At 39.8% G+C, this 26,476-nt stretch overlaps 1 protein-coding gene across 9 annotated transcripts in view; it reads left to right on the plus strand.

Annotated features, from left to right (window-relative positions):
• The window catches only part of SNAP47 (synaptosome associated protein 47), a 159,603-nt gene that overhangs the window by 20,297 nt on the left and 112,830 nt on the right, over positions 1 to 26,476 (plus strand). For 8 of the 9 annotated variants that reach the window (XR_009502507.1, XR_009502508.1, XR_009502506.1 and 5 more), the window contains 2 exons: positions 14,379 to 14,869; positions 22,087 to 22,211. Coding sequence is in view for 6 of the 9 variants with exons in the window: in XM_059917935.1 (XP_059773918.1) it covers positions 14,379 to 14,869; positions 22,087 to 22,211 (616 nt within the window). In the remaining 3 variants the exon portion in view is untranslated. The remainder of the gene's footprint in view (positions 1 to 14,378; positions 14,870 to 22,086; positions 22,212 to 26,476) is intronic. The other variant, XM_059917938.1, reaches the window with a different exon arrangement.

The following is a 26,476-nucleotide window of genomic DNA, read 5'->3' on the forward strand; positions in this document are numbered from 1 at the left end:
GCAAGTGGTGGCGCAGAACGTCAGAGTGACTGGAGCAAGTCTTGTCAGTGAGGTTGGTGTCCAGAGGCTTTATTTGCAGCTGCCTTTTGGGAGGGAGTTAAGAGCCCTGGTTCCCTAATGCTCATTCAACAGCCATGCAATTCTTTAATCAGATCTTTACCACTTCCTCACATTCTGTGGTAAAATAAGGACTACATAGTGAATTTTTAGAAAACAAAGTTTATTTACATATATTAAAATTCTGGATTAGACACTTCCTACTTTTTGGTATTATGTATGTCAACCGAGAAAAGAGACACAGCTAAAATAAACAAAAGAATTTATTTGGTGTCTTAGAACCATTACCTCAGTTGTTTGTCAAGAATTGTGATTGGAAGATATAATTACAATTTACGTTTCATTGGGTTTCTAAGCACTTTGCATGGGATACTAGGAAATCTATTGTTGGAGTGTCCAGATTTTATCTTGGAAATGTGGCCACAGCAGTCATGTGGTCAGTCATCTGCCTTTGCCCAGTACAAGAGTAAAATTTGGTTCCTGCTATATCAGCATAAGGTGGAGTTCAAATCCAAAAGGCAGTCTGTTCTGTTCAGTTAAGCACACAGGTTCACACATGTCTCTTTAAATGAAACGAGGACATGTTAGTAACGCAGATTTGATCGCAGTGTGCTGGAATCTACTTGGTGAAATAATTGGTCTGATTCTGTTTTCACTGGGGTCTGTGAGTAAGTAGTATTGTCTCAGTCTTTATATGTTGGAAAATGCCTTTATTTTACTGACACTCTGAATGATAATTTGGCTCTTCACAATTGAGCCAAATTTAGCTCAACATTTTGAAAATGTTTTTCCATTGTCCTTTTTGCATATATTATTGCTAAAGAGAATTTACTGTTTCTTTCTGGCTAATGTTTTTTTTCCCCTATTTTAGATGTTCTGATGTTTTTTTACTCCAATGTGTCTGTAGATATTTTAGAACAGCTTTCTAATTTACATACCACAAAATTCACTCATTTTATATGAACAATGATTTTTAGTAAATTTACAGAGTTGGACAAACATCACTATAGTTCAATTTTAGGACATTTCCATCACCCCCGAAAGTTGCCTCAAGCCCATTCTCTTTCTGTATCGTATAGGGTATTATCTTATGGGACTCTGGACATTATCTTCTGTTTTAGCAGATCTTCCTTTGACACATTGCCCCGGGGAGTAAGAAGCTGATTCTTCTTACTGCCATGTGGGGATGAGCGTCCAGATTCTCCTCTTGGCCCTAGTTTATGCCTTGGGATGGAAAAGGACACCTGTTGCTACTGACTGGGAGTGGAATTTCAGGTTTCCCCACAGGCCTCTGCTAATACCACCCTGACTGGGAGAATGAGGGCTGTCTTGTTACCCCCTCCTGGCCTATGTTGACCTGTAAGGTTTCCCTCATTACTGCTGGCTCCTCACATGGCCTTCTCTGACACTACCCCAGTTAAGAAGAAGTACCCCTCAGTGCAGGTAGGAGAGGGTCCATGTCTAGGCTCCTCATGTGTTTGCTGATGAGGGTGGGAGTGGGCTGCACTTCTTTCTGGGGAGTTTGGCTGGAGTAGAGATGTTATTGACTGAAAGTTCTCTGTCTTGACAGCTTCCCCTTTTCTATAGGGTAGGGAGAGTAGGCTTTCTTTTATTTATTTATTTATTTATTGTCTGTTTATCCAGGTTTCTGGCTTCCTCAGGACTCAGTTCAGAATATAGTTAATAAAAAGAGAACTCGCTTCCTCAAAGTTTCTGAAGTCCTGAGACCTAGCCAGCCTGACTTTTTCTCTCCACTCTCCATAATCTTATGTGTGTTTAATATATAATATCCAGGGTTTTAAGCTGTATTTAGTGGGGAGAACAGGGAGAAGCGTATCTACTCTATCTAGTCCTCGAATTGGAAGGCCTTCAATTGATCTTGTCTTGTATCCAGCCAACTTTCTGAATTTGTTTATTAGTCCTAGTGGCTTCTGTGTGGATCTGTAGGATTTTCCACCTGCAGAATCATGTCTTCTGTGAATAAAGATTGTTTTACTTTTTTGCTTCTAATCTTGATGCCTTTTATTTCTATTTCTTACCTAATTGTACTATCTAGAAGTTGTAATACAGTGTTGGCTGGAAGTGGTGAGTGCAGACATCCTTTACTTGCTCCCAGTGTTAGGGGAGAAAGCATTCAGTCTTTCACTGCTAAGTTTGATGTTGCCTGTAGGTTTCTGATATCAGATTGAGGAAGTTCCCTTCTATATCTGGTTCATTTAGTGTTTTTATTAAGAATGAATATTGGGTTTTATCAAATGCATTTGCACCATCTATTGAGATGGTCATGTGGTTTTTGTCCTTGATTCTGTTAATACAGTGTAGTACATTAATTGATTTTCAGATACTAAACATTTCAGATATTTTTGTTCTTGTGATAAGTCCCACTTGGTCATGGTACATAGTCCTTTTGGGTTTGGTTTGGTAACTTTGTTGGGGATTTTGTGTCTGTAGTCATGAGGTTTATTGGTCTGTAGTTCTCTTTCTTGTGATGTGTTTATCTAACTTTGGTTTGGGTAATACTGTCCCTCATCTGTAGTTTCTGGAGAAATTTGTGAAGGATTGGTATTATTTCTTCTTTAAATCTTAATAGAATTTACCACTGATGCCAACTGGGCCTGAGTTTTTTTTGTGTGTGGAATATAATTACCAGTTCATTTCTTTACTTGAATAGGTATATTCAGATTTTTCTTTTCTTCTTGAGTCAGTTTAGTAGTTTGTGTTGTTCTAGGAATTTTTAAATGTTATCTAAATTGGCTAATGTAGCGTAAAGTTGCTTGTGGCTTCCTTTATAATCCTTTTCATTTATGTAAGGTCTGTATTAATGTTCTGCTTTCATTCCCAATTTTAGTAATTTTTTAAAAGATTATTTATTTATTTATTTATTTTGGCTGTGCTGGGTCTTAGTTGTAGCACGCAGGATCTTCATTGTGGCATGCGGGATCTTTTAGTTGCCGCATGAGGGCTTCTTAGTTGCGGCATGTGAACTCTTAGTTGTGGCATGCATGTGGGATCTAGTTCCCCAGGGGTCGAACCTGGGGCCCCTGCACTGGGAGCATGGAGTCTTACCTACTGGACCACCAGGGAAGTCCCGATTTTAGTAATTTTTGTGTTCTTTCTTCTTGGTCGGTCCAACTGAAAAGCTTGTCAATTTTGTTGATATTTTCTAATAATTAACTTTTGGTTTCAATGATTTTTCTTTTATATTTCTCTTTTCCATTTCATTGATTTCCTCCCCTCTTTAATTTGCTCTTCTGTTTTCTTGTTTCTTAATGTGAAAGCTTATGTTTTTGATTTGAGATCTTCTTTTGTAATACAGGTTTTATGGTTATAAATTTCCCTCTAATTACTGCTTTAGCTGCATCCCATAAATTTTGGTATGCAGTATTTTTATTTTTATGTAGCTCAGACCATTTTCTAATTGTCCTCAGGATTCTTTCTTTAACCTATTGGTTATTTGGAAGTGGGTTAATTTCCAAATATTTGTGGTCTTCTGAAATTCCGTTCTGTTGATTTCTATTTCATTCCATCATGGTCAGGGAACAAAGATACTTTGCATTATTTAAATATTTTTAAATTTATTGAGACCTGTTTTATGACTTAGTAAGGAGCTGGCAAATGACAGCCTATAGACTAAATTCATCCCACCTCCTATTTTTACAAATGAAGTTTTATTGGGACACAGCCATGCCCATTCATTTGTGGTTGTTTTCCTGGTCTAATGGAAGAGTTGAATATTTGTAACAGAGGCAGTTGGTCCTCAAAGCCTAAAATATTTATTGTTTGGCCCTTTGTATAAAAAGTTTTCTGACCCATGGTCTAGCATAGCATCTATGTGGGAGAATGTTCCATTTATACTTGAGAAGAGTGTACATCCCAGTGTTGTTGGATGAAGCGTTATTTAGATACCAGTTAGATGGAATTGGTTGATAACGTTCAAGTGTTCTGTATCTTTGATGGTTTTTTCAGTCCATTTTGAGAGTAGAGCATTGACGTCTACAACTATTATTGTTGAATTGTCTATTTCTCCTTCAATTCTGTCAATTTTTTCATCATGTATTTTGTGATTCTATTGTTAGGTGTGTATATATTCATAATTGTTGTTTCTTCATAATGAATTGACCCTTTTATCATTATAAAATGACTCTCTTCATCTGTATTAATTTTTAAAAATTTTTTATTTTGTCTAATATCAATAGTATAACTCTACACCTCCTTTATGATCACTGTTTGTGTGGTGTATCTTTTCTCTTTTTACTTTCAATCTATATCTTTGAATTTAAAATGTGTCACTTATAAACAACATATAGTCTGATCTTTTTTTTTTAATCCAGAGTGACAACTTCTGCCTTTTGATTACAGTGTTATTCATTTACATTTATTCTAATTATTGGTATGGTTGGATTTACTTCTGTGACTTTGCTATGTGTTTTCTATATGTCTGTAGCTTTTTTTCTTCCTGTTTCTCCTTTACCACCTCTGTGTGTGCATTAGATTTTTTTCTAGTGTACTATTTAAATTATTTCATTAGTATTTTAAAAATTATTTTCTTAATTATGTTAGATATTACAATATACATCTTATGATCTATTTCAGATTAATACCAATTTAATGTACTCTATTATAGCTTCATTCCCTCCCCCTACCTTTGTGCCATTGTCATATATAGTACATCTATATATATTTTAAACCCAATAAAACAGTACTATAATTATTACTTTGTACAGTCTTGTATATTTTAAAGAAATTAAGAGAAGAAAGAAAAATATAGAATATTTTATTCTAATCCAAATACTGCTTTCAGTACACATCATTTCTACCTGTGGACTTGAGTTACCATCTGTTGTCACACTCCTAACCCCCTTTTATGCCATTATTTGTCATATATATTCTATCTTTATATGTTATAAGCCTCAGTATAATTTAAAATTATTATTTTATGCAATTATCTTTTAAATCAGTTAGGAAAAGTAAATAAAATACTTACATTCTCTAATTACCTGCATGATCTCATTACCAGTGCTTTTTGTTTCTTTGTGTGGATTTGAGTTTCCTTCTGGGGGTGTCATTTCTTTTCAGCCCAAGGAACATCCTTTAGTCTTTTTTTCAGGAAACAGGCTTGCTAGCAGTGAAGTTTCTCAGCATTTATGTGTTTGGTAATGTATTTTCCCTGATAGTTTTGCTGGTGTAGAATTCTCTACTGACAGTTTTATTTCTTTCAGAACTTGGCTTTTGTCATCCCACTACCTTCTGGTGCTCATTGTTTATGATAGAGGTCAACCATTAATATTATTATGATTCCCTTATTCATGATAAATCATTTTTCTGTTGCTGCTTTCACAGTTTTCTCTCTGTCTTTGGCTTTCAGTGGTTTAACTAAGATGTATCTTACTATCGTTTTAATTTGAGAAATTCCATTTGGTTCTTTTTTATATAATTTCACTCTGATTTAATAGTTTCTGATGAACCATTGTCACCATACGTTTCTTTACTCTTTTTAACATGGTTTTCTTTAACTCTTGAACATTTATAATTACTTCTTTGACATGTTTACCTCTTAAGTCCAGTATATGAGTGCTCTCAGAAATGGATTCTGTTGACTTTTTTTCTACTCCTGTGTATGAGTCACATTTTTCTGTTTCCTTGCATATCTCATACTTCTTTGTAGAAAACTTGGCATTTTAAATAATACATTGTTGCAACTCTGGATTCTGATCTCCCTCCTTGCCACAGGATGGTGGTGTTGGTGGTTGTTTTTATTTGTTTACTCATTTTAGTAACTTTCCTGAACTAATTCTGTGGAGTGTGTTTCCACTGTCATGTGCAGCTTTTTTATTTTTGTTTTTTTTATGTTTTAATTTTTAAACATGGCTTGGTTCCTGGTGGTTGTCCCTGCATCAGCATAGCTTAGTGGTCAGCCATTGATTAGTCAGAGGTTATGTTTAAGTGCCTTGTGCTGACAAGGCTCTACCCTTTGCCATTGGATCTCTGTGTAGATTTGGGGAATACTTTCAAAATTCAGATACTTTAGAAGTCTGCCCATTTTTTTAACTTTGTTTCTGATCTTAGACAGAAGACATTGACTCTTTCAACATGAAGCATACTGTTACATGTACGTTTTTTATACATACATACATGTATGCTTTTATAGATGTCCTTTATCAGATTGAAGAAATTTCCTTCTAGCTTGCTGGGTTTTAACATGAATGAGTACTGAATTTCGTCAGAATCTTTTTTTGCATCTTTTGTGATGATCATACAGTTTTCCTTTTGTTTTTCTACCAATGAAATAAGTTGCGTTGATTAATTTTCAAATGTTAAACCAACTTCAGTTTCCTAGGATTAATATCACTTAATCATGATGATATATTCTTTTTTATATATTATTAGATTTGACTTAATATTTTCACGGAACTCTATATCTACATTACTGAAGGATATTGTTATGTACGTATTTCCTTGTAATGTCCTCATCAGGTTTAGGTATAGGAGTTATATTGGTCTTGTGAACTAAATGGGCAAAACATTCACTCTTGTTCTATTCTTTGAAAGAGTTGGTATACAGTTATGATGATTTCCTCTCTATATATTAGGCAGAATTCATCAGTGAAGCCACTTGGACCACAGTTCTCTCTATGGCAAGATTTTAAATTACAGATTCAGTTTCCTTGTGAGGCTATTCTTATTATTAAATTATTTCTTGCCTCAGTTTTGAAATTTTGGGTTTTTCAAGTGTTTTGTCTAGTTTATGTAAGTTGTCCAATTTATTGGTATAGAGTTGAGTATAAAATTCCCCATAAACCTTTCAAAAGCTAAATGATCTGTGGTGATGCCCCTTTTTTTATTCCTGATATTGGTAATTTCCATTTTCTTTATTTTTTTCGTTATTATTTCTTGCTAGGGGTTTAATTTTAAAAATTACTTCAAAGAACCAACTTCTGGCTTTGTTAATATTTTGCATTTTTTCTGTTTTCCATTTCATTGATTTTTTAAAACATAAATTTATTTATTTATTTATTTTTGGCTGCATTGGGTCTTTGTTGCTGCACGCAGGCTTTCTCTAGTTGCAGCAAACGGGAGCTACTCTTCATTGTGGTGTGTGGGCTTCTCATTGTGGTGGCTTGTCTTGTTGCGGAGCACGGGCTCTAGGTGCATGGGCTTCAGTAATTGTGGCACATGGGCTCAATAGTTGGGGCTTATGGGCTCCAGAGCGCAGGCTCAGTAGTTGTGACGCACATGGGCTTAGTTGCTCCGCAGCATGTGGGATCTTCCCAGACCAGGGTTCAAACCCGTGTCCCCTGCCTTGACAGGCAGATTCTTAACCACTGTGCCACGAGGGAAGCCCCCATTTCTTGATTCCTACTTTTCCTTTCTTCTACTTACTCTGGGTATAATCTGTAACTTTTTGAGGTAGAGACTTAGATCACTGATTTTAAACCTTCCTAAGGAGTTTTCAAATATATGCATTGAGAGATATGAATTTCCCTCTTATGACTGCTCTATTTGCATCCCCCTGTTTTTTTGTGTATCATGTTTTTAGTTTCATTCACTTCAAATATTTTCTAATTTCCTTTATTTTAGAATTGTGTTTAGTTTTCAAATATTTGAGGATTTTCTAGTTAACTTTTTGTTATTGATTTCTAGTTTCATTTCTTTGAGGACAAAGGATATGCTCTATATAATTTCAATACTTGAAATTTATTGAGACTTGTTATACCCTTTTTTTTTCTTCCCGTTTTATTGAGATATAACTGCCCTACCATACTGTGTAAGATTGAGGTCCAGTATAATGATTTGACTTACATACATTATGAAATGATTACCACAGTAAGTTTAGTGAACATCCATTGTCTCCGATAGATACAAAATAGAACAGAAAAAATTTTTTTTCCTTGGGATAAGAACTTTCAGGATTTACTCTCTTATCAACTTTCATATATAACATACATCAGTGTTAATTAAATTAATCATGTTGTATATATTACATCCCTAGTACTTAATCTTATTATTGGAAGTTTGTACCTTTTGACTAGCTTCATCCAATTTCCCCTTCCCCCAGTCTCCACCTTCAGTAACCACAAAACTGAGCTCCTTTTTTATTAGTTTGTTTCTTTGTTTTTTGAAGTGTAATTTACCTACAGCACTATATTAGTTTTAGGTGCACAACATAAGTGTTGTGAAATTTCTGTACATTACAAAACAATCACCACGATAAATCTAGTTACTATTTGTCACCATTCAAAGATATTACATTATTATTGACTATATTCCCCATGCTGAATTTCATCCCTTTGACTAATTTATTTTGTGCCTGGAACTTTGTACCTTTTAATCTTCCTCACCTGTTTTACTCATCCTCCTCTCCCTTCTGGTAACCACCTGATTGTTCTCTGTATCTTTGACTTTGTTTCTGATTTGTTATGTTTGTTCATTTGTTTTGTTTTAGATTCCACATATAAGAGAAATCATACAGTATTTGTCTTTCTCTGACTTATTTCACATTGCATAGTACCCTTCAAGTCCGTCCATGTTGTTGCAAATGGCAAGATTTCAATCTTTTTTTATGGTTTCCATTGTATATATATACTACATATTCTTTATGCATTCGTCTGTCAATGGGCACTTAGGTTGCTTCTGTAGTTTGGCTATTGTGATTAATGCTTCATTGAAAATAGAGGTGCATATATCTTTTTGAATTAGTGTTTTTGTTTTCCTCAGAAAAATACCCAGGAGTGGAATTGCTGGAACGCATGGTAGTTCTAGTTTTAATTTTTTGAGGAATGTCCATAATGTTTTCTATAGTTTTCTGTAGCTGTACCAATTTACATTCCCACCAACAGTGCTCCAGAGTTCCCCTTTATCCATTTCTTTGCCAGCATTTCTTATTTGTTGTCTTTTTGATAACAGCCAACTGACAGATGTGAAGTGATATCTCATTGTAATTTTGATTTGCATTTCCCTGATAATTAGTGATATTGAGCATCTTTTCATGTGTATGTTGGCCATCTGTATGTCTTCTTTGGAAAAAATGCCTGTTCAGGTCCTCTGCCCATTTTTTTAATTGGTTTGTTTAGTTTTTTTTGATGTTGAGTTGTATGAGGTCTTTGTATATTTTAGATAGTAACCCTGTACATGTATATTGTTTGCAAGTGTCTTATTTTTGCTTATGTTTCCCTTGCCTGTGGAGACATATCCAAAAAATATTGCTAAGACTGATGTCAAAGGGCGTACTGCCTATGTTTTCTTATAGGAGTTTTATGGTTTCAGGTCTTAAATTTAACTCTTTAATCCATTTTGAGTCTATTTTTCTGTATGGTGTGAGAAAGTAGTCCAGTTTGATTCTTTTGCATGTAGCTGTCCAGTTTTCCCAACACTATTTATTGAAGAGGCTGTCTTTTCCGGATTGTATATTCTTGCCTTCTTTATTGTAGATTAATGGACCATATAAGTGTGACTTCATTTCTGGGCTGTCTGTTCTGTTCCATTGATCTTTGTGTCTGTTTTTGTGCCAGTACCTTACTTTTTTGATTACTGTAGCTTTGTAGTATAGTTTGAAATCAGAGCATAATACCTCCCACTTTGTTCTTCTTTCTCAGGATTGCTTTGGCTATTCTGTGTCTTTTGTGTTTCCATACAAATTTTAGGATTTTTTTTCTAGTTTTGTGAAAAATGCCATTGGTATTTTGATAAGAATTGCATTGAATCTGTAGATTGCCTTGGATAGTATGGTCATTTTAATAATATTAATTCTTCCAATCCATGAGCATGGTATCTTTCCATTTGTTTGTGTCACCTTTGATTTCTTTCATCAGTGTCTTATAGTTTTCCAAATATAGGTCTTTTACTGCCTTAGTTAGATTTATTCCTAGGTATTTCATTCTTTTTGATGTAATTGTTATTGGGATTATTTTTTAATTTCTCTGATAGATTGTTATTAGTGTATAGAAATGCAACAGATTTCTGCATATTAATCTTGTATCCTGAAATTTTACTGAATTCATTGATGAGTTCTAGTAGTTTTTTGGTGGATCTTTCGGATTTTCTACATGTAGTATCATGGCATTTACAAACAGTGACAGTTTTAATTTTTCCTTTCCAATCTGGATTCCTTTTATTTCTTTTTCTTGTCTAATTGCTATGACTAGGACTTCCAATACCATCTTGCATAAAAGTGGCAAGAGTGGGCATTTTTGTCTTATTCCTGATCTTAAAGAAAATGCTTTCAGCTTTTCACTGTTGAGTATGATGTTGGCTGTAGGTTTGTCATATGTGGTGTTTATTATGTTGAGGTATGTTCCCTCTAGACCCAATGTTGAACATTTTTATCATAAATCAATGATGAATTTTATCAGAAGCTTTTTCTGCATCTTTTGAGATCATATAATTCTTATTCTTCAGTTTGTTAATGTGGTGTATCACATTGATTGCTATGCAGATACTGAACCATTCTTGCATCCCTGGGATAGATCCCACCTGATCATGGTGTGTGGTCCTTTTAATGTATTGTTGAATTTGCTTTGCAGATGTTTTGTGGAGGATTTTTGCTTCTATGTTCATCAGTGATACTTGCCTGTAATTTTCTTTTTTTGTAGTGTCTGTCTGGTTTGGTATCAAGGTGATGCTGGCCTTGTAGAATGAGTTGGGAAGCATTCTTTCCTGTTTAATTTTTTGGAATACTTTGAGAAGGATAGGCATTAGCTCCTCTTTAAATGTTCTGTGGAATTCACCTGTGAAGCCCACTGGTCCTGGACTTTTGTTTGTTGGGAGTCTTTAAATTAATAATTATAATTAGTCTGTTTGTATTTTGTATTTCTTCCTGACTCAATCTTGGAAGTTGTACATTTCTAGGAATTTATCCAATTCTTCTAGATTGTCCATCTTATTGGCATGTAATTGTTTGTAGTGATCTCTTACAGTCCTCTGTATTTCCGAGGTCTCATTTGTAACTTCTTTTTCATTTCTGATTTTGTTTATTTGGGTCCTCTCTTTTTTTCCTTGATGAGTCTGGCTAAAGATTTATCTTTTCAAAGAACCAGCTCTAAGTTTCATTGATCTTTTCTATTGTTTTTTTAGTCTCTATTTCATTAATTTCCACGCTGATCTTTATGACTTCTTTCCTTCTAACTTTGGGTTTTGTTTGTTTATCATTTTCTACTTCCTTCAGGTGTAAAGTTAGGTTGTTTATTTGAGATTTTTCTTGTTTCCTGAGGTAGGCATATATCACTATAAATTTCTTTCTTAGCACTGCTTTTGCTGTGTCTTACAGATTTTGGATTGTATCTTTCCATTTTCTTTTGTCTCCAAGTATATTTTTATTTCCTCTTTGATTTCTTCCATGACCGCATTGGGTTTTCCTAGCATATTGTTTAGCCTCCATGTGTTTGTGTTTTTTGCGGTTTTTTTCTTATAGTTGATTTCTTGTCTCATAGTACTGTGGTATGAGACCAGAGTTATCTTAAACTGTCCTCATTTTTTAAAATTTCTCTTTCTTTTTTCTGTTCAACTTGGGTGATTTCAACTACTCTGTCTTCCAGATCACCTGTCTGTTCCTCTGTATCATCTAATCTGTTGATTCCTTCTAGTGTATTTTTTAGTTTCAGTTACTATTTGGTTCTTCTTTATATTTTCTGTCTCTTCTTAAGCTTCTCACTGTGGCCATTCATTCTTTCCCTGAGTTTGTTGAGCTTCTTTATGATCATTACCTTGAACTCTTTACTGGGTAGGTTGCTTATCTCCACTTCACTTAGTTCTTCTCCTGGGAGTTTATCTTTTCCTTCGTTTGGAACATGCTCCTTTGTCACCTCCTTTTGTTTACCTAATTTTCTGTGTTCATTTCTATGAATTAGGTAGATTGGTTATGTTTTTGATCTTGGAGAAGTAGGCTTGTGTAGGAGACATCCTATGGTGCCCAGCAGCACCAGAGTTATATGATCTAGGGATGCCCCTGTGAGCATGTTGGTAGGCAGGGCTGTCCCTGTCCCAGTTGGCTGCCAGGCCTTGCCTCATACAGAGGCTGTTGGCCACTGGTGGGCAAGGCTAGGTCCCAGAGCGGCCAACTGAGTGGCCCTGGGGTTTCCTGAGGCTTATCTCAGCCTGCTGCTGGGTGGTGCCTGGTCCCGGTGCAGTTGACTTTGGGGCCTGGGGGGCCTTGGACTGCTGTCTGCAGGTGCTGGCAAGTCCCGGTACTGGTACCAGCTTGCTAGTATGTGGAGCAAGGGCCTTGAAACTCCTGGGGCTGGTGCCAGCCTGCTTGTGGGCAGAGCTGGGTCCCAGTATGGTCAGCTTAGGGCCTGAGGTCCCGGGGCTGGTTCCAGTCCATTGGTGGGTGGTGCCAGGTGCTTGTGTGGCTGACTACAGGGCCGTGGGTCCAGGACTGGTCTCAGCCTGCTGGTAGTCAGGGTCATTTCCTCATGTAACTGGCTGCTCAGTGTGGGAGGTCCCAGGACTGTGGCCGACCTGCTGGTGGGTGGGACCGTATCCCGGTGCAGATAGTCTAGACACCAAAATGGCCCTTGCCAGCACCAGTGTCCTCATGGTAGAACCTAAATGGCTCCCATAAATGGCTGCCACCAGCATCTGTGTCCCAAGGGGGAGTGCTGGTGGCCTCCTGCCTCTCTGGCAGGCTTCTCCAAGTTCAACAAGTGGGACTGACCTAGGCTCCTTTCAAATTACTCCCTCTGTGCTGGGTCTAAGAGCATGTGAGATTTTGCTTCTGTTGTTTAAGAGCAGAGTTTCTGTTTCCTACAGCCCTCTAGCTCTCTCTTATGCAAGTCCCACTGGCCTTCAAAGTCAGATGTTATGGGGGCTTATCTTCTGGTGTAATACTGGGCTGGGGAGCCCAGTGTGGGGCTTGGACCCATCACTCCTTGGGGAGAACCTCTGCAATTGTGATTGTCCTCCCTTTTGTATGTCACCTACTTGGGTCTTAACTATACTGTGTCTCCACCCCTCCTACCCATCTCATTGTAGTTCCTTCTTGATAACTTTAGTTGTGGAAAATTTTTTCTTCTAGTCTTCAGGTCCTTCTCATCGTTAGTTCCTCTGTAAGTAGTTGTAATTTTGGTGTACCTGTGGGAGGAGGTGAGCTCCAGGTGTTCCTTCTCTGCCATGTTGACCACTCTGTTATATATAATCTTTTTGTTGTTATTGTTTATATTCTGAATATACTTAACAGAGTGCATTCAGCATTTGGATGATGTTTCTGTAAATATCAGTCAGGCTTGAGATGGTTGAATAGTGTTGTTCAAAATTTCTATATTCTTATTAATTACTTTTGTCTTCTTGCCATATCAATTGTGGAGAGCAGTTTGTTAAAATCTACAACTACAGGTATGATTGTCTATTTCTTCTTTTAGTTTTTGCTTAATGAATTTTGAAGTTCTGTTATTAGATGCATGCATATTTACTATCATTAAGTTTCTCTTTTGGATTGATCCTCTTATTATTATGCATTGTCCCTCTTTTTCCCCAGTAACACTCCTTGTCTTAAAGTTTACTTTTGGCATGATATCATTTTACTTTACTTTTCCAATCCCTTTACTTTCAGTGTATCTGTATCTTTATATTTCACATTGCTTCTTGTCAACAAGATATAACTGTGTCTTGTTATAGACTGACCATGTGCCTTTAAAGGCTGACAATCTGCCTTTTAATTAGAGAATTTAGTCCACTTACATTTAGTATGATTACTAATATAGTTGTGATAATTCCACCATCTTGTTATTTGTTTTCTGTTTATTCCATTTGATCTTTGTTCCTTTGCTTTTCCTTTCCTGCTTCCACTGTTTTCCTCTCTTATTGGCTTTTTAGATATATCTCTTGATATTATTAGTGGTTAATTTAGAGTTGTCCAATGTAGTAGCCACTAGCCACATTAAAATTAAGTTTAAAATTCAATTCATCATTGCATTAGCTACATTTCAGGTGCCCAGTAGCCACATGTCCCCATTACTGGATTAGGCAATACAGATTACTGAAGAAAGTTCTATTAGACAGCTCTCTAGAGATTATGATCAGGATTTATTTTGGTCAAAATTACCCCAGGTCAAGTGTGAAAAGAGCAATATTCTAGTCGGAAGATGTGTGTTTTTGTTGTGTGTCTACTTCTGGTTAGTTTTGTATCTGTAGGCAAATGTCCCACTGCTCTTAGCCTCAGTTTTCTTTTCTAAAATGTGGGGATAATAATTCCTGCTTTTTCTGCTTCATGGAGTGCTTGTGGAAAAGAAAACTATAAAATGGTAACATTCTTTATAAAAGTCAAAGCAGTTTTCAAAAAAAAAAAATTAACTGATTGACTACTTTCTGTGTTTTGTTTGCTTTTTTAGGTTGCTGACAGAACTAGAGTCTCCTTCTTGGTGGCCCTTTAGCTTCAAGCTTTGGAAGATGCCATCAGAAACAAAGCCCAAGTGGGACGCCTCAATGGCTAGTTCCAAAGCTTTTGGAAAAGAAGGGATAGTGATCAAAATTCCTGCTGTTATTTCCCAAAAAACAGAATCTCATGTTAAACCAGGAAGGCTCACCGTCCTTGTTTCTGGGTTGGAAATCCACAACTCAGATTCTTTGCTCATGCACAGATTTGAAAGAGAAGAAGTAGATGACATCAAGGTTCATACACCTTATGAAATTAGCATCCGCCAGCGGTTCATTGGGAAGCCAGATATAGCTTATCGTTTGATATCTGCCAAGATGCCGGAGGTTATCCCCATTTTGGAAATGCAATTCAGCAAGAAGATCGAGTTTTTAGAAGATGCCTTGATGCTCAGAAGCACTAGAACCTCTCCCCTAGCAGAGACGGGCTACTCAGTCTGGCATGCAGGTGAGTGCTCATCAAAACAGTCTGTGCACAAGATCTCTAAAGTCACAGTCAGACTCAACACACCCATGGTGCGTTACCATGATGTATCACATAGAGCAACTGCCGGTTTCAGCTCACTAGTGACTACCTATTTGTTTGTAAATAAAAATAATTTCAGGCCATTTTCCTTAGTACTTGCCATCTGAATCTCAAATCACTCAGGTTTATCATATACTTGAGAGCTGTGCCTTTTCAAATAGGTCAGAAATGGTTTTGGTGATGCTTTCAGAGCAAAGGAAAGCTCCAAGTTAGATGTTTTCACCTCTTTCCCCTGTTTGATTTGAGAACCAACACTTTAGGGTCTTAACTAGCATCATCCCCACCTGCGCTGGTGTGTCTCCAGTCCCTTCCCCCGACCCAGCATCACACTCGGTTTTCTTGGCACTTAATTGAGGTATTCCCAACCCACTTTCCAGATGTGCATTTGGATAGCAGAATTTTTGAAAACTATGCAGCATAGTTTTTGTGTGTTTTTTTTTTAGCATCCCAAAAATGTTGTGAAACCCTTGCTTTTCTTGGCATTGTGGCTGCAGTATCCTCTTTTAGGTCTCTGTGGGGCATGGAGGGTATAGCTGAGTTTGGACTGAGGTTCGAGTGTGGGTGGCAGGACATGTGGATATGTCCCCAGGTCCCAGCCTCCTCCCTAGCATAGAATAACTTAGTGGTATCTGACTTCTCAGTTTTGCCATTCTGATGGATGTCAAGTGGTATCTTAAAGGTATTTTTATTTTTTTGATTGATTGTGAGGTGGAGCATCTGACGCCTTTTAGTTGTTTTTTGGTCCCACAGATTTTGCTCTGTGGGTTGCTTGTTCTGGTTTTTTTTTTTTTTTTTTTTCCTACTGGGCTTCTTTTTTTTTTCCTCTCTGATTTGCAGGAGTTCATTATTCATTCTAGATATTCATCCCTTGTTGACTTTAGAAGCTACCAGTACTTCTCCTAGACTGTCAGCTTCCATTACAGAAATCTTTAATGTTGCTGTGGTCAGATTTACCATTTTTCCCCTTAAGTTTATTTTTGAGCCCTGCTTAAGAAATCCCAAAGTCATAAAATATTCTAATACTAGCATTATAGGTGACATTACTTCTATGTTATAGTGATTTTTCTAACAAGTAATAGTCTTTTCTTATTAACTTCGATTGCTAGAGTTTGTTTAAAGTAAGACATATGTTTGTTACTATTCCAGTTCCTTTTCTTTTTTCCTCTTAAGTGACTGATTTCAATTCCAGTATGTAATCTGTTTCCCTAACATATGAATATTTTGATGTTATTCTAGATGACTTCAAGTTTCAAAAAGAAATTACTTGATAATAGACTGGTCCCATAAGTATCAAAATGTTGGAAATGTTAATGTAAAAACTTAATTTAGAAACTTACTTTCTTAATTTAGAAACTTACGTTTCCAGATTTTTCTTTGGCCCCTCATTCAAGGCAGGACTCAGAAGCTGGCCCATAAAAGAGCCAAGAAGTGTACACTGTACCAGCCAACATAAGATCCTGACCAGAAGGGCCCTTCAGGAAAGGCCGTTTGCAAGCTCAGCCAAGTAGCCTCTCTGATACCCCAAGTCTCTGAGTCCCTCTCACTGCTGTTTTCCTCTGGGAGGAGCCTCAGCAGTGAGAGGAGGGAGGAGGCCCTGGCTCTCCAGATGCAGAGCTCCGTGGGCTGTTGGTTCTGACAGTGCTGTTGGAGAATCCCCCTGTGCCAGGCGTGGTGCCAGGTACCCACAGTCCTGAAAACAATCCTTCTTATGGAGCTCTACCACATTCGTGGGTTTTATGTTAGGCGTGGTGGTTTCAGAGAGAGAACACGGCATAGAATGTTACACGTGAGATGGCAGATGCGAGCATGTCACGTGTGTCACAGAAAGTCACACTGTACAAGTGAGAAGAGTGCACGCTTGCTGCACCTTGCTGTCATGGAGGGTGGGTCCCGAGGAAGATGGGATGGTAAGCTCTGACTCCAAGCATACAGGTGGCAGATGGGGCTAGAGAGGAGGGAGTGAGTGCCAGGGCCTCTGCAGCCATAATCAGACTGCAGGAAGCTGAGTGAGTGCAAATTCTGCAGGGCCACCAATCAGGAAGGGGAAAATGGACCTCTTGTGCACAAGCTGAGGCTGCTGACCTGAGGCTGAACGTCATTCTCCTCAGGGAAGCTACAGATCTACTTTTAACGTTTTTCAGCTGATTGAACCAGGCCCACCCGATTGTCTAGGACAGGCTCTCTTCACTAAAGTCAACTGACTGAGAGCCTTCACCACGTCTACAAATACCTTCCCAGTAACACCTAGATTAGGGTTGGATTGAATAACTGGGGGCTATGGCCTCACCCATCACAGTAACGGATTGTATATGTATGGAATGAGCTGAGCCACATCCACAGTGACAGATGGGTTTTCATCTCAGTGCTAACTTTAGCCTGTGGGTAGGATCTCTACAATGTGTCTGAGTCTGGACTGAGCATGAAGTGCCATCCTCCCCTGGTGAAGCCTCCCTGCGTAGGGGAGGCAGGTGTACCTTACAGCTGTGGATTTGGAGAGGTACAGGTGACAAGGAGTTATGTTTGGAAGAAGCCGGCATACTGAGTTCAATAAGCAAGATGGTATCTCATTTGCTTGGAACTTCACAGTAATCCTGCACAAGCCCAGCAATGAGAACTTACTTCTCATTGTTACCTCTCTTGTTGTTGTATCTGTCAGCACCTCTGTTTTTACTGTTCTACACTGGAAACTACAGAAACAGTGGAGGTAGAAACCATGACTTTGACATCTCAGAAACATATTTCTCTCCTCGATGAGCTATTTTGGTAAGTTGTGTGGCCAGAAGGTGGCAGTCTAGTAACAGGGGACCAGTGTTAGGAACCAGTGTCCTAGAAGAACTTTCCAGAGACCTCTGTAGTAATGTATAGAGTAGACAGGTTGAGGGCCTGGGGTGGCCAGGCCAGGACTGGGAGAGGAAGAGAGTCTCCTGGGCTTCAAGGGCTGGTAATGATACAGGTGGGCAGATCCCACCTTAAGGAAGAGCAGTTGCAAATTGCTGTTTTTCTGCATAGTATCTTTAAAATAATCTTTTAAATTTTAGAATAGTTTCAGACTTGAGAAAAAGTTGTGAGGATAGTACAGAGAGTTCCCATGTCTCCCACATCCAGTTTTCCCTATTCTTGTCATCTTACATTAGTATTGTTCATTGTCACAACTAATGAACCTGTATTGATACACCTTTATTCACTAAAGTCCATATTTTATTCAGATTTCCTTATGTTTTACTGTTCCAGAATCCCATCCAGGATCCCACATGATATTTCGGCATTTCATCTCCTTGGACTCTTCTTGACTGTTACAGTTTCTCAGACTCTCTTTGCTTTGATGATCTTGATGGTCTTCAGGAGTAGCGGTCAGGTTTTTGTAGACTCTCCCCTGGTTGGACTTTGTGTCATGTTGTCTCATGATCCACTGCGGTGATGGGTTTTGGGAGGAAGCCCACAAAGCTCTTATCATATAAGAGCAAGGTCCGTGCATAGCATTTTTAAAGAGTTTTTTGGTACTGATTTTTGTTTTCACTGTTTGCGAACTGTCGCCTTCTGAGAGGGGCCTTCTCTGACCACCTAATTTAAGAGAACTAGTTTCCCATTCACTGATCCTGTAGAAATCTTGCCTAACACTTGCCCTCTGGTTTGCTGTTCAACTTCCCACACTGGGATGTGTCCTCCAGAATCAGACACAAGTCTGTCTTTTCTCACCCCATCTCCAGCACCCAGGACAGGCCCAGGTAACCAGAAGGCACACGCATCTCTGTGTAATGATAAATAAACTTCTGAGGCACTGAAGTCTCTGCATAGGGTCATTAATTTAAGATCATCTTTTGAAATAGTAAAGTTCTGACCCTGGGACACAGCACCATGCTGACCACCAACAGCCTCCATGTGGTCACTAGGACATAAAGCACTGCACTGACTTCAGACAAGCCCCATGTTATTAGTTTATCAGGACACGGTGACCCCCTGACTATCGACAGACCCCCGGAGAGCTGCTTGGCCCTCAACCACTTGATCCCTTCCAAGGACTCATGGGTCAGTTGAGACTGCTGTCTCTCTCCATTTCAGCTTTCTCTCTGTTACACTTCCTGTTGTATTGAGGACATGGGGCGTTTTGTGTTTTTTTTCTGAAAGGGCTTCCCACCCCAGTTATATAAGCTGCTGGATCCATCCCTGGGTAGAGTAGGCATTTTCCTGTGTCATCAATGGGGCATTTGGGGCCCAGAGACAGGGAGAAAGATTTGCTCAAGGCTGGACAGGCTTGGAGCGGTTTTCCTGCTCCCAGGTCAGGCCCTGGTGGTCTTTGGTCTGAACTTGCAGTGAGGTCAGGAGTCTATGTCTGATGCACAAAGGAGACTGGCGTCCCAGTGCTGCCCCTGCCAGCGCAGTCCTTACTCAGGGTTTTCCTCGATGCCTCCTTGTTCTTGGAAAGTGGAATCATCTGTAAGGTAACATGTAGCTTGAACAATTTGTGATTATTTTGTTTAACTGAGATAACTAATGACTTTTGAGACAAAAACCATATTATACTGAACTAAATTAATTTTTTCAGAAGATATTTCAAGGCATTGAAGTAACTGAGTCAGCAACCCAAGTCTCAACACAGAGTTCGCGGGGGTGGCCGAGTTTTGTATTAGGCAGGATCCTGCTGATCCCACAGCTCGTTGTGAAAAACATCTCTGATTAGTATATTCCAGGAAGAAAAGTCCTCAGTTTTGGTTTTCTGGTTGTTTAAGTAATCCCATTTGTTAAACATTCAAAAATAGTATGTCTCTAACTGTAATCTAGCTGTAGGTGTTGAAATGGAAACCAGAGTGACAGTGCAGGAGCACAGTGCTGGGCACAAGTGTGAATTAGACACGGGCTGTGCTCTCAGAGAAGCTAGTTGGGGAGATCCCAGTTTGAAAAGATGCTGAAAAAAGATAAATAGCAGTGCAGTACCAAGCAAGTTACTGTCAAACGTGTGTAAACTGAATGGGACCAGGACAGATGAGGGAAGATTGCTGCTAATGGAAGGGCTGAGTGGAGAACATGTCTCCAGACTTGGGCTAGGGGACATCTGTCTGCATGACATGTGCAGAGCAGGGGCATGGTGGGCAGGAATAGCATGCTGGGGTCAGGGTGCCGGGGTGGCTGGAGCAGGAGTCTGCAGGATAAGGAGCAGACTGGGAAGGAGGAGGGTATAGGCTGGATGAGGAGTTTGCTTTCACCCATTAGGCCATAGAATCACTGTTAACATAGACAAGTGAAGTGCACTTTGCCATCATGTTATCACTGATAACGTTTTAACGTCAGGTATGTTAGTTGGCCTTTCCTTTAGGCTAATAATATCTAGTAGAACATGTCCTCTGTTGTCTAATTTAGCTCTGATGGTGTCCTATTGCTGTTTTAGAAAAGTGCTTTTCATTATGTAACATCTTAGTGACATTTAGATCATGTAAGACCAGCCGACAGTGAGTTTTATGCTATGGAAAGTTCTGTGATAATTAATAAGCCCTTAGGATGTTGGAGTAGTGGCACTTTGGAGATTCCAGGACACAGGTTGTAAAATCAATTTGGTTGGTTGCAACCAGCTTTTATATAAAGAATAGAATAGAAAAGCGCATCTGAGTACACGGTGTGTACTAAGGTTTTTGTCTTGTGAAACTTTTTCAGACCTCCAAGGTGCTTGTACAGGTGTAGCAGTTCTGTGTAGGAAGCACTTCGCACAGTGGCGCACAGTTAAAGGGCACGAAGACTCTCACAAAGGGCCTCCTTCCCAGTGGAGATGGGCCTGGGGAGGGCTCAGGCCCGCGGTGTGGAACCCTCAGGTCTTGCCTCCATGCAGGTTTTGCTTCGCATCAACTGGTTCCTGAACTCACTCCATCTGGCCAAGACCCTTTTCCTCTCTAGGATGCCAAGAAACATGCTTTCTTGTCATCATGTCTTCTTTGCTCAGCTAGGTAATCTCAGGGAGTGTTAATTTGTAAGAAATTTTTTGAGAAATAAGAATAAGGGGATGTTTGTGTACCTGTTGGAGGTGGCTGGTCTCTCCCCGGGGAGGAGGGGCTTGTGCAGTTGGTGTGTCCTGGATTCACCACCTGGGTTCCTGCTGTTCAGGCCCAGCAAGAGCTTTACCCCAAGATGGATTTCCTTTCCTAACAATGCATTTATCAGTTGCTCCCGGCTGCTCGGATGAAAGGCAGCTCTGCTGACTGCCACTAGGGTCCTAGGAAGGAAGTGGGGTGTCCTGCTTTTGCCCTCCCATTTTGCTGAAGCAGAGAAATCTGCTCAAAGGAGTTGGTGCTGGAATCCACACTGCTGGTTCTCACCCCAGTATGCTTTCAGCTTTCCAGCATCCTAATAAATAAACATGGCTATATTGACACATCTGAGGTGGTCTGTATTATGGAGAAAAGCAGGTGACAGACTCTAATCTATGCTCTTATCTGGGCCTTACAGTGCCAGGGTTGCAGATGGAGGCAGCGCTTTAAATAAAGGATTATCACTGTTCCTTGCCAAGCTGCTCTTCTGCTTCTTAGCGAGACTACCCAGGCATAGATGTGTGAGTGGAAACACCCCTGAGCAATGCCTTGCCACGTGCAGCAGTCTGGCTCACCCCTACCTCAGCACAGCTCCACATTCAACTTTGCTTGACCTGACTAGTTGACCATTTCATGTGCTCTCTAGAACCACAGTGTTTTGTGGGGTAATCAGATGGTAATGCAGTTCCTAGTAGTGTATTTCATGTACATTTCACCAGGGCTCAACAAGTATTATGTTTCATACTCCTATCTATTGTCCTCTCAAAAAAAAAAATCACTCCTGTATAAAGCATCTTTCTTCTAAAAGCCAGTTATAGAACTAGATCCTGAGTATTTACAGTATTGCACACTCTGATCAGTGTGGGGTAAGGAAGCAGCCCTGGATTGGGGTAGAAGGCAAGGCTCAGGCAGGTCCCACATTCAGTCAGCTCAGCAGAGGTTCAGAGAGGTGGACTCACCGCTCCCGCAAACACAGAAGCTCTAAACCAGTAGATGCCTGGGAAAACACTTCGTCAACCCAAAGAGCTCTGACGGTCTTAAACACCACTTTTTGTAAAGTTCTGAATGCCCTTGCGTTGTTCACACCTTCTAGAAGATGCCACCTTGTTTGACTTTCCATTTCAGCATCTGGGCTGATGGACCATGCCATGCACTGTGAGCCCTCCTCAGGGAGCCAGGAAGGGAGGCCACTTCAGCTACAGACGAGCGAACCGTTAATTTCCGAGGGGGACAGCCAGGAACTGAGACAGGTAACATGCATTCGTAGTGTCGTGTCCTCCCCTGCAGGCAACTCACTTCTCTTTCTTGCCTAAAAACAACTCTCCACTGATTTATGCTTGCCTGTCACCTACACGGAAATGCTGGGACATCCACCTGATTTGCTCAGCTCCCTATAGCTTGAGGAAGGGCGTTGCCCATTCTGAGTCCTTGCGTTTTGTGGCATGCAGACACACATAGCATTCCTGTGCACACACAGTGGTCTTGGCAGCTGCCTGTGCCTGTTGTACGTGTGTATATGTCTGTACATGTGGGCTCAGATGCACATGTAGGCTGTGTATGTGCACGATGTGTGTGTCCACGTGGGCTCTGTACATGCACGTGTATGCATGTGTGGTGTGTGTACTGTGTGCACATGTGTGCAGCACCTGTATGTGTGTGCACTGCCTGGGCATGTACAGTTGAGGGCGCTTGCTCTCAAGTGCTCAACATAGGTTCTTGCGGAGGCTTGCCACTTTTTGTCCAGGAAGTTGAAATTTAAACAATATTTGATAGAAATACTTGCAACTTATCTTCCTATGTTAATGCTGGACAACACAGTGGCCTTTTCTTTTTCCTTTTTTAATAATTATGTAACAAATACCTAGATGTTATATCATTTCATTCATAAATATTTCAGAATGTAGCTTTAAAAGATAAGAACCGTTTTAAAAAATCGGCACAATACCATACTCACCTTCAAAAAGTAAAAAGTAAATTCCTTGGTATCATCAGACATCAAGCCAGTGCTCAAATTTCCATAGTTACCTCATTTAGGAAAATGTGTTGTATGTTTATTCAGATCAGGATCCTCATGAGGCCGGCCTGTGTGTTGCATTTAGTGAAGTGCCTTTAATGCATAGCTTTCTTTCCTCTGTCATCTTGTCTTTTTCCTTTGCAGTTTATTTGATGAAAAAACTAAATTGTTCCTCTGTCAAGATTTTGCAGCTTGCATCTTCCTGACTTGGTTTCCCCAGCTCCCAGCAGGTGGTGAACTGCCTGCTCTCTGCCCTGGTACTCCTGTAGGTCGGTTTGTAGCTCTAGAGGCTCCATCAGATTCAGGCTCCATTTTGGAGAGACTGTTTCATTGGTGGCAACCCACACTTACGTCAAGGCATACAAGAGACTGTATGTCTTTTAAACCTGTTTTTAAATAATTTTATTCTATGTGTCTACATAGGCATAGACTCCTTTAAGCTCAGCCTTTTCCATTTTGGGAAAAAGTGTTCATCTTTTGTTATGGGATATTTTAAATATATATGATTTGTCACTTTTTCCTTCTGATCTAACTTTTAATCACTTTTAGTAATGACACAGAGACATGCCGCTTTCTAGCTGCAACTAGCAGATTCTGCAGGTTACTAATCACTTCTTTTGATAGGCTTAGTGACTCCAGAACACTGCAGATCTTGTGTGCCTTGGGGCTTAAGAAACCCTCATACTATAAAGGCAAACTTAACCTGTTCTCATGAAAGTGGGTAAGAGTGCATATAGGCCTCAGGCTGGTAGGATCTGAGACCCTCCTCTCCCACCCTCCAATGAAGGTGTCTGTGGCTGAGATGAGCTCTTCTATGTCCCACAGTTGTGTTGAGGCTGAAGCAAGAACATGGGTTTTTCATGGGAAATGTAGGAATTTTATCTGTTAATTCTAGTGGTGGCCATGTAGTTTGAGAGGGCCCTTGCAATTTCAAATAACCAATCTCTACTACCATGTATATACAGTGTGCCCTTCCCCTAAAAGCTGTGATAGAATGGGAGAGGTCAGGATGAGTGCACCAACAGCTGTGAGTAGAATAAGATTCCTCAGTGACCACTGAGGTCACCATTCTTTCCCATGAAAGTGTGTTTCTTATGTGGTTGGTCCTGACTGTCATCAACAAGTCTTAGTGAGCCCTGTGGCGTCCATGCTGGGAACAGCAGATGCCATGGTCATGAATCAGGATGCTGGCTTCGGGGCAGAGGACACGGTGATCCCTGAGCAGTTAGGCTGGGAAGACCCACCCACAGGAGGGGCAGGGCTTTGTGCTAGTTAGCTGCCTCATTCTCCTTCCCTGCAGGGAGAACCTAATTTCATAAGAGGTTGTCCTTTTGAGGTAAAACACATGTTTCATATTTAGAGAAGAATTCTGAACTGTGTAGTTGAAGCTCAAGCATAGGTAGGAATGAGTTAAATTTCTGGGGAAAATGAAAATGCAAGAAAATCTCCCTCCATTCATCTGTGGTTTCTGTTGCAGATGCTATTAAAGTCATTACGTGGAAATGGGTTTTGGTGACTTAAACTGCAGTTGGGGTGCTAGAGAGAAGATTTGCCGTGATTTCCTCAGGGAGCAGCCGTGCTTAGTGCAGTGTGCCAGCTCCCTCTGTGCTGGGCCCCTGGAGCGGGCATGTGGGCTGCGGTTAGGCCCCATCTGCTGCGTAGCTGTGGCCGTCCACCATCCGCTGTGGGAGGGCACGTGGTGGAGGAGGCTGGGAGAGGAATCAGAGTCCCTCAGATGGGTTTGGCAGAGTCCCTCAAATCATTTCCAATGTCTGATGTGCTAACCTTTCCTGCCTCAGAACTCCTGCTCTTTCGTTACTAAGTCTGTGGCTACCATATATTTGATACAACATTTGGAAGTGATAAAACAAAAAGCGGTGTGGCTCTGTCCTGAGGACATTGCAGTTTTACATAAAGTTTCTTCATAACTTCTTAATCTCCACTTCTCTGTCTTGTCCTGTGTTTGGTGTTTTTTCATCCTGCCTCCCTCTTTCACCAAGAAGGAATCAGAATGAAAAGCTGACCCAGGTCTGGTCTCATGGTTTATCAGGCTCTGCAACAGCCCTGGCACTGGGAACAGCAGTGAAGGAAGACTTGCACTGGATGTTCTCATCATTTCCAATAAAGAGGGATGCACAGAGTGTGGATTCATGGCAAGTTTTTAGGTCATAGTTTTGAACTCTCTGTTTGATTATATTCGGCACTTAGTCTGCCTACTGTATGTGGTATCTTTATAAACAGTAAATGCAAAACACAAAAATTAAAAACTGAGGTGATTAATTCAGTTCAGTCAGAAAGTTCGTTTACTGGAAAACCTAGTCAGCTGGTGTGAGGAGAAGAGTTTATTGAAAAGACAGCCCTGCGGATGCCTGTGCTGGGGAGATGAGTGAGGCCCAGGGCTTTTGTCTCTGTGTTGCTTAGCAGAGCCAAGTTCCACATGTATCTGCACGGGCAGTTCACTGGATCTTTCCTGAAATAATTCTAGGCCGGAAAGGATGCTGTGGTTCTCTACTTGCTGTGAAACTATCTTAAGAAATTAATGTCCTCCTTTTCTTTTTTAACAAATATATATATTCATTTTCACGTTCTTTTCCATTATGGTTTATTATAAAATAATTTTATTTTCTTTTTTTAGAAATTATAGAATACATTTCATCTTCTGTAACTCCACCATTCTGGTCTTTTCCCCTGTACTTTGTTCCCAGTTATTTAAATTTGTCCCAATTCATCTGTCTCCTCTCCTAGTCAGGAAAAAAAAAAAAAAAAAATCTGTCATTTCTTGCATAACCTAATCTATGTAAAAGAATTGTGTTTAGCAAGTGTTCTTCAGCCTAAACTAAATGAATTATTTAGTGAATTATTTAGCCATGGCTTCAGTGAGTTATTTGGAGAAGACAACAGATCTGGGTTTCCTTGGATAATTGTCAGGACAAAGTCATGAGACAATGAGCAAGGGGTGATATCCATGATGCTTCTCATCAGTTGTGGCAATGGACTAGACCACGCTTCAGGGGTGCAGATTCCAGAACTGATACTTCTTAAGAAGGAGGGGATGGCTAAACTGGTGGGCCCTCAAAAGTAGAAAGGCAAGGGCAATGCACTCCATCTATAGGACCACCGAACAGTGCTGGGACGGTGTGCAGACACCTTTGTTGGAGTGGGCTCTGTAGAGGGGTCTGGGGACAGAGAGCTGGACATGTCCACTCTCTTATCAGTACCTTCATTTAGTCTGGGTTTTGTCCCGTAAGCAGTTTGGAATCATTGAAGATTTTTAAGCAAGGAGTCATGAGATAATTTCAGATTTTTACCCGTTCTCCTCAGGTTCTCCTATTGTCCTCTGCTGCCTTCTGAATCTTTTTCAGACTGTATCATTTCATTCGTTAATTATGTGGCACAGTTAGATGGTTAGTGTTTTTATTTGTGGCTTTGATACCAGCCTGGATATTAGCAATGAACTAGGCCGTTTATTTAAATATGTGTTACTCTAATTGTGAATTATTA

This window comes from Balaenoptera ricei, chromosome 3 (assembly GCF_028023285.1).
Source record: "Balaenoptera ricei isolate mBalRic1 chromosome 3, mBalRic1.hap2, whole genome shotgun sequence".
Lineage (NCBI taxonomy): Eukaryota > Metazoa > Chordata > Mammalia > Artiodactyla > Balaenopteridae > Balaenoptera > Balaenoptera ricei.